Source organism: Mauremys reevesii, linkage group 7 (genome assembly GCF_016161935.1).
Source record: "Mauremys reevesii isolate NIE-2019 linkage group 7, ASM1616193v1, whole genome shotgun sequence".
NCBI lineage: Eukaryota > Metazoa > Chordata > Testudines > Geoemydidae > Mauremys > Mauremys reevesii.
Window position 1 is genome coordinate 41,558,823 of NC_052629.1, and position 16,869 is coordinate 41,575,691.

General features: G+C 44.6%; 1 protein-coding gene across 21 annotated transcripts in view; it reads left to right on the forward strand.

The window, feature by feature from the left end:
- Positions 1 to 16,869, forward strand: part of CDH23 (cadherin related 23) — a 509,234-nt gene that overhangs the window by 332,204 nt on the left and 160,161 nt on the right. For 17 of the 21 annotated variants that reach the window (XR_005582753.1, XR_005582754.1, XM_039481214.1 and 14 more), the window contains 7 exons: positions 159 to 231; positions 2,607 to 2,723; positions 4,899 to 5,011; positions 8,828 to 8,935; positions 12,606 to 12,795; positions 14,527 to 14,672; positions 15,588 to 15,807. Coding sequence is in view for 19 of the 21 variants with exons in the window: in XM_039481214.1 (XP_039337148.1) it covers positions 159 to 231; positions 2,607 to 2,723; positions 4,899 to 5,011; positions 8,828 to 8,935; positions 12,606 to 12,795; positions 14,527 to 14,672; positions 15,588 to 15,807 (967 nt within the window). In the remaining 2 variants the exon portion in view is untranslated. Of the gene's footprint in view, positions 1 to 158; positions 232 to 2,606; positions 2,724 to 4,898; positions 5,012 to 8,069; positions 8,127 to 8,157; positions 8,748 to 8,827; positions 8,936 to 12,605; positions 12,796 to 14,526; positions 14,673 to 15,158; positions 15,258 to 15,587; positions 15,808 to 16,869 lie in introns of those variants that run through there. The other 4 variants (XM_039481208.1, XM_039481209.1, XM_039481210.1 and 1 more) reach the window with 4 other exon arrangements.

Here is a 16,869-nt window from a genome sequence, read left to right on the forward strand (position 1 = left end):
CCTTTCTGTACTGTTAAAGCAGCAGTGTTCTGGTCCAAATGAGGCAGCAAGTCAATTGGAGGTAGACGTTTCCATGTCCTATCACACCAGAGTTTTGTCATTATTCTGTTGTCTTTTTCCAAGTCAGTGTCTTCCAACGTCTCTTATTTTCTCTTTAGGATGAAAATGATAATCCACCCACGTTCAGTCGGCCATCCTACGTCATTACTGTCATGGAGGACATCATGGCAGGTATGGAAAATTGTGCTCCCACTCTCTTTCTGTGGCTTCCCATTTGTGGTGTCTTACTGGTAATATTTTATATGGCCGCCTACTCAGCCAATGGGGAGGTGGCACTAGATTCTGAAAGAGCCCAACTGGCAGAGAGTGTCAGCATCCCATGAGAAGCAAGTTTGCAGAGAGAGAGAGAATTAGCTGCCTAATGGCCAGACCTCCTGATTTCAATACATACATAATGCATTGCACACACACAAGATATGTGCAGTCATGCACATTGCCTCTCTCCACACGTACCATTGTAGCAGCTTAACCCGCTCGGGTGTTTTAGCATCAGACAGGGATGGTGGGGAGTTGAAGGAAGGGCATTCTGAGGAAAGGCCATTGGTTCTGGGTCTTGTTTCCCCTGCTGATTCAACAGATTCAAACTGTTAGACCTTCCACTGAGCCATGAAGAGTATCTTTTTGCTCTGGCATTTGCCTAGTGGGTGAGATTTGGGATGGCGTGTAGTTCAGTGATGGATGACAGCCTTCAGGGTTGACACTTATGAGCACATTACCAAGTGTATATGTGACAGCTTCCATCTCAGCCGGCACTGGGGATTGAACCAGGTTGCTCCAGAGCTGAAAGCCTGGGTCTCGACAGCATGAGCTAAAGAGCCAGCCTCTGCAGCTGGAGCTGTAATCCTCACATCCTCTGGATTGGGCACAAAGGGAGAGACACAGCACACACTGACCAGTGGAAAGAACAGGGTTACATATATTTGTTAACATTATTCACCATCCAGAATTTGTGTGATGGGCCCTTTTTTAAGTTGAAAATTAAAATACATCCCTTACATATAACTCAGACAAAACTATTGCAAATCCCACCCTGTACGTGTCTCAAGTGCTCGGTGATGGTGGTGGTATATTATTTGTATTGCTGTAGTGTCTAGGAGCCCTGATCATGGACCAGGCCTCCCATTGTGCTAGCACTGTACAAAGACAGTCCCTGTTGGCCTAACTCTGCTCCCGCTGGAGTCAATGGTAAAACTCCCATAGAGTTCACTGGAAGCAGATATAGGCCAACTCTGAGTGCTTTCGAAATCACACCCACAAATAGATTATGTACTTACATCCATACAGGAGTCAATGAAGGCGCCTATAGGTAGGGTGGCATAAGGGTTGGGAGAGGAGCTGTGCTATCCAGGAAGTGCTAATTGGTGGCATTGTGCCTGCCTAGAGCAGAATCTGTGATAATACCTCCAGGAACACCGGTAGGGGGGCACATGTTGACTGACATACATTGCTGCATTGTTGGAAAAAAGAGCTGCTTGTATTTCTCCCAGTGCCATCCTAGGCTGGTCAATGCATGGGTAGGGGCAGTCTATCCACACGTTTCCTCTTGTATGCTCAACCATGCTAGTGGGCCTCCAACCTTATAATTGGCAAATACTGGATGCAGAAGTATTGCTCCTGCCTGCATGGTAGCATGAGGCTGACAAACTCCCAAAGCACCTGTGCTTGGTACAATCCTACTTTTCCACACAGTGTGTCCGTGCATACTGTACCGAGGGAGTAACTGGGGTTCTGCTCTCACCAGTCAGTTGCATGAGGAAGCAGCATCACCCAGTTCATAGCTATGCTGGTAAATATCAAGTGAAGCATGTGCTTGATTTGTGCTTATACAGTGAAAATCAGAAGAGCTAGAGTAAACCTGTAAAAGGCAAAAATGGCTTTCTATCCAATTGGAGCTCACGCTCCCCCAATCTCCACCTTCCCATACAGTTCACACCCTTGTCTTACTGAGAAAGCAACTTGTAAAAGCAACAGCCTCCCAGCTATGCAACCAAAGATCCTCACCATGGCACTTAAATCCCTTCAACATTAAATACCTTTTTGTTAAAGAGTTTATCCTTGTCAGCTTTCCTGGGGCATGTAAGTAGCAAACCCATCATGAACTGCTTGCTGGTCATGACCGAGCTGGTGGTGGTAGTGATTACCCATCCGACCAGAGCCGGCTCAAGCAACCTCGTTCCCCTGGATTAACATTAAAATGCCACTAACATGGCACTTAAAATCCCTGAGGGCCTGTGTACTTTCTTTAGGAGCTGCCAAGTGATTAAGTCTCTCACCTTGGGATTCCTAGACACAGTGACAAGTTTGAATTGGGTGTTAGAGCTGCTGATAATACAACAGTCAGTTTGGAGGGATGGACCAGTTAGCAGGGTAGAAAACGATAGACCTATTAAAAGAACAGGCCAGGAATAGATATGAACGTGCTGCCTGGTTTGGAGTGACCACTGGGTCAAGAGTTTTGGGGGTGCTGTGCTTTCTGACCTAGCCCTTGTCCACCAGTTTGCTAACAAATATGCATCTTTGAGTCCTCATTTCTGGTGTTTTCCAAGGAGCCACAGTGCTATTTTTAAATGCCACTGATTTGGACCGGTCCAGAGAATATGGTCAAGAGTCAATTATCTACTCCCTCGAAGGTTCCTCTCACTTCCGGATCAATGCTCGTTCAGGTGAGCCTGCCCACGTGATCTTTCTCTTTTTTCCCCCTACCTCTCTTTCTCCTTCCAGCATCTTTCATATTCTCTCCTTTTCTGCCTCTCTCACATCTTTCTTTCTTCCCTCCATCCTTATATTCTTGTCATTTTCCTCCCTCCATTCCTCCCCCTCCCCATGATCTTTCTCTCTCATGTTCCCCACTGTGTTTATTGTAGGAGAAACACAGCCTAAGGGAGTATAAAGTGCATCTGGTCCCAGGACTTCAGGCACAATTACCCATCCTGCCACTATAGTATGTGGTACCCAAATCCACAGTCATTTTCTAGAAGGAAGTGAGAGAGTGACTAGCGAACAAAGGGCCTGGTCCAAGGGGAACTTTAATCAACATTCTACTCTGTTATTCAGTCTACGAGAAGGGAAAGGGGGTTATTTCCCAGGACTGCTTGGGGATTAGTGTAGATGACATAACTGGCCACGATTATGAAGAAGCTCACACCACATTGTTCTAAGCTGTTGCTGACCTAGCAATGCTGGGAGGAAGCTCTCTGGAAAAATCTGAGTATCCAGTGCAATCCAAGAACTCCTTTCACTCACATCCTCACCTCAAATCATGGCACATTATAGCATACATTGGTACATAGGGGCATGTAAAGAAAGGATGAAAAAGTAAGATACTGCAGAACTGTGTCTGCTTGCTCAGTGCCTTCAAGGTGTATGCACTTTCTAGAGATGTTCCTGATTCAAATTAGCTGAACCTGCTCTGTAAAGGTGTGCTTAATTAGATGCAATTTTGTAGACAGGAGGAGTGATCCATCATTGCGACACATTCATATTTAAAACTTTTTTACTGATTACTTTTTTCAGCCTGTGAATTAATTGATGCCACAAAACTTTGGAAGCAAATATATTTTAAGAAGACCTTTTAACTTTTTAAATTTCTCTCATCTAGATTAATTTTCCCTCTCCTCCTGCTTCCTTCTATCGCTACCCCGGACAGCCCCTCCCATAAAAGCTCTTCCGTAGTGGAGCTCAGTCCTCCATGCTGAGGTCCTTTCAACAACTGGAACATGGAGTAGTGGGAGAAGAAGAGGTGATGGGCAGGAAGGTGACTTGGTATTGAAAGGCGATTACAGATGGTTGAGGAGGTGATAGAAATAATGTCATTGTGGTCTGCCACAGTGTGGAAAATTCTGTCCAAATCAAATTAAGGCTTGGCTCCTTCCTGTGAGCTGCTATTACCTTGGGAATATCAGCCGATAGATTCTTGTGTTATTTTTCTACATGTTCGTTAAGAGACAGTGATGTCCTCAAAAGGCTGTGAAGTCACTGAGCTCAAGCCAGGTAACATTACAGTGATGTCATAGATTACCTGTCATCTAGGTTAATATATCTGAACTTTGAAAGCAACAAAGCAGAGCCTGAATTCATCCAGATTATTTCCAAACTGTGCTGAAGCTGATTCACAAGCTTTGCGCAGCCTGAGTCTGCAATCGCAGCGAAAAGACTGACAAGTGCATTGCAGAGTGGAACTGTTTGTACAAGTGTTCCATCACAGAACACGCTACTACACAACTGCATCACTGATCTAGTCCTCACCACGGCTGCTTCAAAGGGATCATTAGTGTCACCATGACACATTGTCCCTAGATCATGGCTGGAATCTCAAGCTCCAATAGCTAATTACAAATATAGACCAGTCGCTCATCTAGTGTCACTGATGTGACCATGTACTCTAATGCCCTCACACACAACTTAAAACATGACCTTTACTAGGAATACTTAAATGTATCGGGGTTGGGAGGGTACCAGTTCCCTTAAGTACCCTGGCATTGCCAGGGGAAGGGATGGAGTCGACCCCTCTGAGGATTACAAAGATTGCCCTAGAAAATTACAGTTGTCTATTTTAAACAGAATCATGGAATTGACATTGCTTCTCTTTCAGTGCCCATGTCTCTCGGCTCTCTCTGCGTGTGATCATTTGTGGAAGAAATTGATCATGTTTCCAAATCTGAATTTTTCACCCCTTCACAATGATCTCTCTCTTTGTAGACACACATTCAGGCTTGTGTACACCTTTGTGCATTAGTATTTCCAAATGCTCATGCCACTCTCCTCATCCCATCTGGCCATGTGCCTAGGAATCACTATTATCCTATATCTCTTTTCTCTTCCATTTCCCCTTTCTGCAGGTGAAATTACCACAACCTCTTTGCTGGACCGAGAGGCCAAATCAGAGTACATACTCATTGTCCGGGCCATGGATGGTGGCGTGGGTCACAACCAGAAAACAGGCATTGCCACTGTGAGTTCAAATGCTTTTGGTCTCAGCCAAACTGCTCCTTGCTCTGATAGTACAAGAGATGTAATGAGCAGCAGGTACTAATATAAAGATGACAATCTTTCTTGAATCTGTTCATCCACTTGTGAGTCACTGGAAGTGTCTTTGTACTGCTAAAGGGGAGAGCTGTCTGAGGTAGTTCTTGCTTTTGCTGGGTAGGAGTGGCCCCTTGATAATTTGATGTTTCCTGTTGAATCTGGGGCAGGCAGGTTACAGTCCTGCTGTGTCTGCGGTGGCTGGCATGTCTGTTGCTGTGTCCTCTTTGAGGCTCCATGGGAGTGGACCAGTCTCCTAATAGATTCATTAAAAGGCAAAGAACAGTTTCTGGAATGGAGAAAAGTTACTTTAACATATGTCCTAAAAATATCTGTAATTAGAGAACCTGAAAACTTGGTGGGAAGTTGGTGTCTGATTAAAGTTTGACTATTGCATTTAGCTGGAATACTCACCCAAGATTCACCAGCCACTGCACCACCTTTTGAATAGGAAAGAAGAGCCCCAAACCCAGTGCTCCTGGGATCTCCATAGGGCATACGTGCCTGGCATTCCCTAACAAACCACGCTAGTGCCCTTTAAATAGCAAACATTGCCTGTGATAGCCCTAGAGAATGCACATGTTGGGATTCACACCAGCTGACCAGCTTTACACACCCCCAGAAATCCACACGGGAAATGCATGCACACCCCAGAATAAGCTGACATGCCACTCCGGTGTCTTGAAATAGAACAGCACCTGGGAGAAAGGGAACAGTTTGGCTGTGGATTAATATCCCAAGGGAAGCAGTGTAAGCTTGGGGCCTTAAAATGGTACTGAAAGAGAGAGAACATGAAAGAGAGAGAACGTGTCGTAGAGAACAATCCTGCATCTGTCCCTAGGTAATGGAGTAGTTGATCTGGTAGGTCTTTTCTTTCTCAGATGTTATGAAACCGCCCTAGAGAGCCTATGCTTGTGATTCAGCCACACCATCAGCAGGCCCCACGTGCACATCCTATGGGATATCCATTGGGAATACACATCTGAGCTTCCCCTAACAAACCTCTTCTGTGCCTTAAATAGAAAACAGTGACTGGGATAGCCCTGGAAACCACAAACTTGAGATTCTCCTGACCTACCACTGGATGGCACCTGTGTTCCTCCTGTGTGTGGCTGAAGGAATGTGCATCTCTCTGAACTGTGAGATCTGACCCTTAGTCTCCTTTTGAGCTAAATAGACACATGCACGGTTTGCTTTGGTTTGTTTTAGGAGAATACTTGGTAATATCAAAACCCTGATCTTGACTTAGCCTCTCTTGGAGCTTTGGAGCGATATTGTAGAAGCAACCAGCAGCTGGGGACAACTATCTGAGCCCTGAATGGTGGGACAGATGTGATAGGGTTCCTACGTCCCACTCTGCATGTAGTAGGCCATCTCCTGCACATGAACGATAATAAAGAGAGCTTGTAAGAGCTGGTTAAAACTCTTAAAGCTGTTACAGTCACCAGCTTGTTTACAGTCAGCGTGTGTATGTGTGCTTGCTTTCGGGTGTGCGTTAGGACCACAAGAGTGGGAGATGGCACTAAGGATAAACGTACTGGAGATTTTAGGAGGATTTGCGTTTAAAAAAAAAAAAAAAGGTGCCCCGTGAACCAGGGCTTGAAATTCAATAGAAGTGGTTACCTGTCAGTGTTTTGCTGTGTGCCTGCCAGTTAGCTTAGTCCCCCTCCCAAAGCTAAACTACACTTCGATTCAGGTTTCCTCAGCAGCAACATTCTGCCATCACCTCCTTCCCTCACAGATTAGCAGAGATGTGGGACCTTTCCATACAGCCCCAAGGTGAAGCTGGGAGCAGAATGTGCACATAAATGTATAGATGAAATTTCACTAACCCAAGCGCTGGGTGGGCCTGTTCTTGTCACCCCTCCTCCCGTTTTATTTTATTTTTCCCCTCTGAAACTTTTTATTTTGATCGCTCTTGAGTTGGCCTGGATTTAAACCGGAGAGCTAGCGTGTGAAAGGCTCTGCATCCCACCATCAATCCCATGAGCCATCTGGACCCTGTGTACCCCACCCCCAGCCACCTTCTTTTCTTACATTGGAAAAAAAATAGTTAACGCTTCAGAGTGCCATTCTCTTCCTGCTTTGTATTCTGTCCCCTTTTCTGCTTCTCTGTTGCTCCCTGCTCTGCACCCACCATCCATGTTCTCTTATCCCTTGCCTATCTCGCGCTCATTCCCTTCTTGCTTCTTTCACTTAATGGTCATGTTCTTTGCTTTTTCCTCCCTTTCCTAACATTCTTGCCCTGTGATCCCTACATCCTGCCACAATGCCTGAGTCAGGTGCCTTGCTGGGAAGAGAACTTTTCAGAAATACAGTAAAATGCCCTGTTCAATAAGCAGCAGCCCCAGGCCACTAAATTAATGGGAATTTCAAACTCTAAATAATTTACCAGGGTAGTGAGAGATCAAGGAAATTGCTCAGACTGCATCTTGTAGTGTCTCTGATTAGCATTTATGAGGGTAGCAGCTGCTCTCAGCCCTGCCAAAACTTTTTCAAATAGAGAATGGTTAACTTTGCTACAATAAAACTCTAATAGGGCAGTTGTAATGAACAGTGGCACCCCAGCTACAGCCCCTACCAACACTGGCTATCTTGCATTGCACTGCCTGCAATGGGAAATCAGGCAGCTCCCCTCGGCCTCCCTCAAACTGCAACATCTGGAGGTCCAATTTAGGTTTCCATCCTGCTGGCCTTACTCATGGAAGTAGTACCATTGACTTAGTGGGGCCATTCATGTAATGTGAGTAGGATTTGTTTGGTTCTGGGCCATAGCAGGGAATATGTGGACCAGAGCCCAGGCAAAACAAAGCGTTTGGGGAAGAGTATAAAAATGTCCTGCAAATATTTGTTTGAATGTTCAAACAAATTCCCTTTCCCTGTGCCTTCAGCGTCCATTTTCCATGAATCTGCTAGTGTGTTGTTCTTAACTCAGCAATCACAAGAACCCTCCCTTTATGACTAGGCATTAGGAATTCTGAAATGTTCTTCTGTTGTAACATGGAGTCCCAGTATGGAAAATGCCCAAACCATCATCCTACTCAGTGAGTTCACCTATAGGAGTGTTTGTAGAAACAGCAACTTTTAAGGGAATGCAGAAGAATATGCATAGAAAACTCACTCTGAATTCATCAGTGCAAGGATTCACTCTAAACCTGAATTGAAGTGTTATGCTTGTCCAGTCAAGGAAAGGAAACAGCACCGTTCGACCTATAGAGCCATACAAAATGAGCCAACTTTCTTTGTATTCCAGATATGGAACATGCCACCCAACATAAGGACTGAGACTATTCAGTGAATAATTTCAAATAATGAAAAAATTGGAGAAAAGGCAGAATTGGTCAAATTTCCATATTTGCGGTGACTGTTTCACTTGGCTCTAGACAGCAGTGTTCATGGAGAGGAAAGTGGCTCTCATGGCACTCAGCACAGTGCTTCTGAAACGGTGCATGGTGAGAAGCACCTTCTCGTCTGGTAGTGACAATGAATTGGATTTAAGAAGAAATCCTTTTAATTACACTCATCATTTTGGAGCCACCCACCGGGACATCCATCTTGCTAAAATGACATCATTTGAGACACTGGCTCAGAGGGAAAGGTGAAAGGACCAGGGTCAGACATTGTAAGCCCAACCCTATCTGACATGAATAAGCAGAAGCACTGAGGTAGATTTGCAGCTACTCTAGGGTCATACCATGCTGGTGACTGGATAGGAAATTCCATATTCACACTTATCATTTTGCAGGTGAACATCACTTTGCTGGACATTAACGATAACTATCCCATGTGGAAGGATGATCCGTACTTCATTAACCTGGTGGAAATGACCCCCCCAGACTCCGATGTCACAACGGTATGTGCCATGACAGCCAACAGAATGCACCCTCTGAATCCAGAAGCACAAATAAGCTAGTTTTAATCTTTGTGCTGTCTGGACTGACTTTTAGCATATGTAATACTGAAGGGCTGATGCTTTTAACTGGAGACAAAGATCTGTGCATGCTTCTGCCTCGCAGTGCTGCCAGGGTACCTCAGTCCTGTTATACCAGCCCTGAGTCCTGCAGCACCTTTGTATATGTATCTCTCCATCCTGACCTGCCATCTCCTGTCCCCTCCATCGTGCCAGCCCTGGCACTCTCCTAGGCAGGAATTGGCACACTGTGCAAAATTCATTTTCGCCGCATTCACTGTGTTTGGCACAATGAAGAGAATAGTTATTCTAAGAAGTCTGTTCCTTTAATCCAGTGGTGTTCGCATGGCCAGAAAGTGGGATACAGGCAGGAAATCCTCATGCTTAAAGCCATGGAGTTAACAAGCCTTTGTTGAAAGGAAAACTGCAGTTTGATTTAAAAAATGCAATAACCACATCATCTGGTTGGATAAATCACCAATAAGGTTAAATGGTTATAAACTATAATAAATGAAACAGCCACCATCTTACATATCTGCTGAGAACATTTGCACTGCTGTTTAGCAGATGAATACGGGAACAAGACTAGAGGCTTCTGTGGCTGATTGAAGGCAAATTCTGCTGTCTATTAAAGGATTTTCTTGTTAATTTAACAATGGTTTAAATGTCTCCACAATGTTTTGTACCATTTTCTAATAAATATCAGTATGACCTTAAAACAGAAGTCCCCAGCCATTCCACTCATGTATCTACTAAATAGCAGTTGCTTTGTCTCAAGCTCCTTGACGTCAGTGGGAGTCCATGTGGGTCAGAGGGTCTGCATGAGCAGATCCAATTGCAGAAGACGGGACTCTATCAGCTGATTGGCTTTCCTGCTGGAAAGTGCCAGTGAAATGGCAGCTCCCATTCAGGGACCCCAGCAGTGTTTAAAATTATGAAGATCTCAGCATCCTGGCAGATACTTCTCATTTTAAAAAAATGAAAATTGAAGAGTGGGTCCTTAGCTGGGGTAAATCAGTGCAACTCCACTGCTCTATGTGGATTTGTCCATCTGCACCAGCTGAGGATCTAGCCCGGAGTTATCCCATGTACTTGCTTCCTCTAGTAAATATCCATTTAGCAATCTAAAGCCCTTATCTTGCCAAGATTTATACATGTGCTTAGCTTTATGTTCTGTAGGCAATCTCATTGAAGCTAATAGGACTATTGTTACAAGTGCAGAAAGTTAAGTCTTTGCAGGATCAGAGCTTAACGTGTTGAGACTACAGCAATCACTGCAGTTTCCTTACAGATAGCACAGGCTCTCTACAGCATGAGACTGGAATCTGATCCATGTGCAGTATGGGACTTGAACTTTGTGTCTTCCACTGTGCATCTGGGCCCTGATATGATTATATAGGCATTAAAGTCCATTTGGAGAACACAGTACTTGAACTGCAGCCATGCTTCCCACCCCAAGCATGTTGTAGTCTTTCCACTGCGCACGCGTGTGTGTTTCTTTAAAACAATGTTTTTGGCTAACTTCTGCTTTCCTAGCCTCGCCTGTGACCTCCCTCAAGGACCTCTCTGAAAGGCATTGATTTAAAGTCTTTCAAATCTCTTCAGCAAAATAAAAGAGAGGAGGAGAGAGAATTATTTTCCATCATGCTGGGAGAAAAATGACGGGCGTGAAACAGAAAATAAATGAGGGAAAAGTGAAGAGAATCCACAATATCATCAAACAGGAAAGACAGGGGGGAAAAATCCTGTAGTGAAACATTAATCTTGGAGCGGGAGGGGGAATGGATTCCATTCCAAGCCCACCTTGCAGAAATTAACTCTGCATTACCGTAGCTGGCCTATCTGCTTCCCCTTCCCCATGGGGGAGCAAGCTGTGCTTTTTCAGTGCACAATTCACTTGGACACATGACTGTGGTTCCGTCTGCATCTGTTTTTATTGGGAAGAATCTGTCAGCAGCAGGATATGGGAAAGCAGAGGGGTTTAATAATATGTTAAATTATTATCATTTATGCTGAGCAAATATAATTTATTCCTGAGTAATTAAAATGAAGCATTGTGGCTGATACAGGCAAACCGAGGTGGTGGTTTCTATGGTATATTGGTTTGTAACCCTTTGCTCTGCCGCTGTCTCTCTGCACTTGTAAGTACACGCCTGAAGGAGTTAGAACAGACACTTAGATCACATGGACAGACAGGGGCTGGCTGGGCTTCCTTCCATCTCAAAATATTCTTGTGCTCTTTGTTACTATGAAGCTTCCATCAGTGGTGATCCTCGGGGACAGGGTACTGGACTTGTTGACCATTGGTCTATTTGGGTGTGGCAGTTTGTATGGAGCTTGAGGACTGGTAAAAGCTATGATGTTGCAGTTTCCACTCTGCCCATAATTCCACCCATTCTCCATTCCATAATTTACAATACCTACATTGTCTAGTATAGCACAGTGCTACAGTACACTTCAGTACTATTCAAGTATGGATTTTGGTGCATTACAATTGTGCTCAGGGGCCCCAAACAGGGCCTTATTGTGCTAGGTGCACCATTGTAAAGCACCTGGCATGTTTTGGGGCACAGTACAAATAATAAATCTCTGCCATTGACTAGATGCCACGGCAATACCAATGTTATCTGCCATTTGTGCTATGATTTCTGTATAAAATGGGGGGAGTTCAGCAGAAAGATTCAGGGTTTAAAGGTTTCAGGACTAGCCCCTAAAGATCAACTGTTGCCAGTTGGCAAATCCTCCAACTTCTATATCCCAACACAGATGAGCTGTAAGACCAAGACCCTGCTCCCTTGTGGCAATTAAAACTCTGATGGAGCTTTTTGTAAATTAACCCCAGTGTCTATATCAAATTGCTGTGGGGGTAATTTATCTGTCTGAACTCCCCCTGCAGTTTGAGTTGGAGGCCGTGTTCTTCTCTACAAACTCTCCTAAATTGGTGTTTGGGGTTGCTGTGCTTTGTTACAGCACTCACCTTCCACCCAAGAGAGAAGCTGCGCTTAAGTGGTGGGCAAATAATCCTTGTCTAGTTCACAGGGATATTGCGCAGGCTGATTAGTCTCAGTAAAATGCTGTGATGGAAGGTGCCATATAGGGGTTCCATATTTCTTTTCCATTATTTTTGATCTGTAGGGATGTCTTGTATGAAACAAAATCTGTATTTCTTCAGCATGCCACTGCTCCTGCTGCTTATTCCCCACTGAAAGTCATCATGCATTTGACATCACAATTACTTGCTGGCAAAATAATAATTATATCACCAACATAATACTAAATCAGGTGGGTGACAAGCAACAGGAGCAGTGAAGTCCTAAGTAACAAAGTTCTTATTTTTATGTAAATGTCCTTGGGAATTAAAAACTCTGAGGGAGAAAAATAAAACAGAAAATGTATGACACAGAAGAGAATGATGCCTAAAGAGGGTTATTTTCAAAGTTTCCCATGGGGCAACACAAGCTCTTTAGTGCACTTAATTTTGTATTTCTTTTTGGTTTGCTTTAATTTCCTTTTCAGTTTTTCATCTCAGATCCGAGAGTTGGCTGCCTGGATACATGTACTGAACAGGGTTTCCTTGATTTAGCAGACTGACATCTGCACTTGGTCTCTCCAGGTGGTTGCTATTGACCCTGACCTTGCTGAGAATGGCTCCCTTGTGTACAGCATCAGGCCACCAAATAAATTCTACAGTCTCAACAGCACCACGGGGAAGATCCGGACCACGGGGGTCGTGTTGGATAGAGAGAACCCAAACCCCCAAGAAGCTGAACTGATGAGGAAGATCATGGTCTCCGTCACTGACCGTAAGCTCCAACTCAGTTATTCTGCTCCATGCTGCTTCTCTTTGCTTATTGTCTGTCTTTGCGATTTGTCTCTCCTGTTGCTCCAAATATAGGATCTATCTATTTTTGCATCCTGTTTCTTTCTCTTTCTCTTTGTACCATTATCAAGCAGAGTGTAAGTTACTGGAGTGGCATGGTAGAATTCCCTTAAATTACCATGTTGCGTAATTGTTTTTGACATAGCAGGACTGGTAGCAACCGCTGTGGCTAAGGTTAAATAAGCATTTCCATTCTAACCTTCTGTTTTCACTTGCATGTACTTTTCTGAAACTTTCACGTATCAAGCTAAAATTTCCAAGTCTGTTCTCTGCTTGAAAGCAACTTAAGGTTTTTTGTTTTTTTTATTTTGAGCAAAATAGATGAGCCATTTCTGAGGAGAAGATTGGGGAGGGAGGGGAAATACTTGCCCAATTATAAAAAAAAAAAAAAAAAATTTTTATGAATTGTTTTAACAGCCCAGACAAATTAGATGAGAGAGGTGAAATTTGGCCTGGAAATAGCCCTTACTGAGGAAAAGTGCTTTTGAGCGCTGTGATGAAAACTGGGTTTGCTTTCATTGAGTTCTGACCAGATTGTACTTTGTGCATGTACAGTATGTTTCGGAAGGATTTGCTCACTCAGCGTGTTGAGTGTGCAGCTAGCGAAGGCTGTGGTGTTTGCACACATGGTTAATTTAACTGGGTCCTACAAAGCAGAAGGTAGGGAAATTTTAAGCGCCTTTGCCCCAACCCCAGCATTCTCTGTAAGTGTTTGCGGCAGGGCTTTTATAAACCTCCTCGTACCCATAAGAAGGATATGAGAGGAGCTCCTCTTCCGCAGACTGTAGGAAGTCAGCAGGAGGGGACCTCTGCTACTGCACGCCATTCAAGGGGAGCTGCTGTCATGTGCAAGAGGGAAACCCTGCTTCTGTGTTCTATATCACAAGGGCTGCAGCCCCAGGCTGGTGTCTCTTCTGTGAGGCTTGTAAGATCCCTGGGGCACAGGGAACTGCTCTGAAGTCAGGCATGCCATAGCACTTAAGGTCTGCAGGAGAGGGGGCTCCCTCCTGCAAGACTTGTAGGATACATGGGGAATGACATTCCAGTGATATCTAGCGAAATAATGGTATCATTTAGGGGGAAAGGGCTGCTGAGTGATTTAAAAAAAAATCTTTTTCTCTGAAAAGAATATCCTATGAGGACCGTTCGGTTTTGTTTGTTTGTTAAATTTAGTTAAATGAACATTCTGGTTGCACAGCTAAGTACTCAAAAGTCAGGCAATGACAAAGTAAGATTGTATGCAAGCCTTAACCCTGTCCTTTCCATGTTTGCATTACTACTGCCCAGTGTTAATTACACCAGCACACATTTTTCAGCTGCGCTGTATGGTGGGGATCATATAACATAGATATTTTTTGTTCTGCAACCACATACACATACTGTCATCATGTTGTCTGCTGTTCTCAGCGGATTATTTTAAACTGTTAACTAGCTCTGATGATTAGTTTCCAGCCTGGGGTCCCAGTATCTGAATTGTGTTGCCTGCCAATTCTAGTCCTAGTGGTATCTCTGCTAGATCCAGCCAGGGGAGAATCATCCTATATCACTCTCCTTCCGAAAGAAAGGTGACCCTGTAGAACTATCAGTGGCATTCATTCTGGAGGATTTCTGCCGTTAGCCTTGCTTGTCGATTGAAGTTGTGCCTTTCCTGCAGGTGGGAGACCGCCTTTACGGGCTACTGGTAGTGCCACAGTTTTTGTGAATTTGCTGGACCTCAACGACAATGATCCCACCTTCCAGAACCTGCCTTTCATTGCTGAGGTCCCTGAAGGCCTTCCAGCAGGCTCCTCCATCTTCCAGGTGAATCTGCTGCTTTCATCGTTTCTGTTTCAACCTGTATTTTGCAGTGGTGGTATAGCCATGTTAACCTGTATTAACCACCACCATTTGTAAAAGTGCTATTGAAGTGCCAGTGCTATGGAAGTGTTTAGTATGCTTATCATTGCTGCATTTTGGTGAGAGCCTTCTGTGAAGTCAGTACCCTCCCCCAGATAAATATGGCCAGAGTCAACAGCCAGCATTGTATAAAATGGGGATGCAGTAAATGATAGTTCATTTCTGAGCCCCAGACTCCATAAGACAGGCAATGTTAGGGATCTAACCAAATGGCAGGAGACTGGCTCAGGTTAATTTACATGCAATTGTGATGGTGATAAAGGGGTTATTTACTCCTCATCCAACCTCTGTCTCTCGCTGGCCCCTTTCTTTGTGAGAAAGGTGTGTGGTCCCAGCTCAGGTCCTGGCTCTGTCACTGACTCATGCTGTGGCTTGGGCAGGTCACTTGCAGTCTCTGTACCTCCATTTCCCCATCTGCAGAAAGGAAACATCAGTACTGGCCATCCAGGGGTTGTGCAGGGGTTAGGTAATGTTTGCCAAGTACTCTCTGTAAGTACTAAGTAGAAGAACTCCCACTCCTGAAACCTCTCCCCACAGATGTGACACCGATACTTTAACTCAAGGGGAGTACATTTCACATGCAGCCCTGTATTGTCACAGCATGGGTTCTATGTACTGTAACCACTAGCAGATGTGATGGTCAAAGTACCCTTTGTGTTTAACTCAGAGTCTGTGGGAAATGGAATCTCTCACTCTCTGGGTCTGAAGTTTATGTATTTTTATTTTATTTTGACCAAGGCAATATATTCAGGGCTCTGATATAAGACGAGTGATGTTGGTTTTTTTCTCATGCTTGCTTCTCCCCTCCATCCTCACTAGGTGGTGGCCATAGACCTAGATGAGGGTCTGAATGGGCAGGTGACCTACCGCATGCAGGTGGGCATGCCCCGAATGGACTTCCTCATCAACAGCAGCAGTGGGCTCGTCAACTCCACAGCAGTGCTGGACAGGGAGAGGATCTCCGAGTATTACCTCAGGGTGGTAGCAAGTGATGCGGGAGTACCGTCCAAGAGCTCCACCAGCACCCTGACAGTCAGAGGTGACTATAGGGCTGGGCATCCCTAGGCCGTTACACTCATGCCAACACTTGGCATTCTTTCCTAGACCTGGTTGTTTCCATACCCCTCGTCCCAGAATCCCCACTGCCATGCATCGGGAGGGGGCTATCCTCGTACTGCTGTCCCCACATGGTTTGGGTGTATATCTTCCTCATAAGTGAGATCATCTGGGGTGCTCACGCTAGCAGTGCCCAGACATGAGCACTGAGACAATGAAGGCATGGCACTGTCAGTGAGGGTGGGGGAAACCTAGATTTGTGGATCTGTTTCCTCCATTGCTCTGACAGCCCTGGCATTTCTGTTCCTTTCAGGGTGTGCAGCAAGGACAGTCTGTTTACCCGGCTCTTTGCCTGAAGGGGAATGAGTTTCTGCTTTGCTTGGGGGTTGCATTCTCAGAGCTGACCTTTTGTTAATTAACCTAGTGTTTTAATTCATGTGAGTTTACTTAATAGCCATACATAAGCCTAAGAACAGCCATACTGGATCAGACCAACAGTCCATCTAGCCCCATATCCTGTCTCTGACAGTGGCCAGTGCCAGGTGCTTCAGCAAGAATGAGCAAAACAGGGCAATTATTGACTGATCCATCCCCTGTCATCCAGTACCAGCTTCTGGCAGTTGGAGGTTTAGACATAACCGGAGCATGGGGTTGCATCCCTGATCATCCTGGCTAATTGCCATTGCTGGACATATGCTCCATGAACTTATCTAATTCTTTTTTTAACCCAGGTTTTTTTTGGCCTGCACAACATCCTATGGCAATGAGTTCCACAGGTGGACTGTGCATTATGTGAAGAACTTTTTCCTTTTGTTTGTTTTAAACCTTCTGTCTATTAATTTCATTGTGTGACCCCTAGTTCTTATATTATGTGAGGGGGTAAATAACACTTCCCATTCACTTTCTCTGCACCATTTATGATTTTATAGCCCTCTATCATAGCCCCCCTTTATCCTCTCTTCTCTAAAATGAACAGTGCCAATCTTTTTAACCTCTTCTCACATGGAAGTTGTTCCTACTCCTAGTAATTTTCATTGCCCATCTT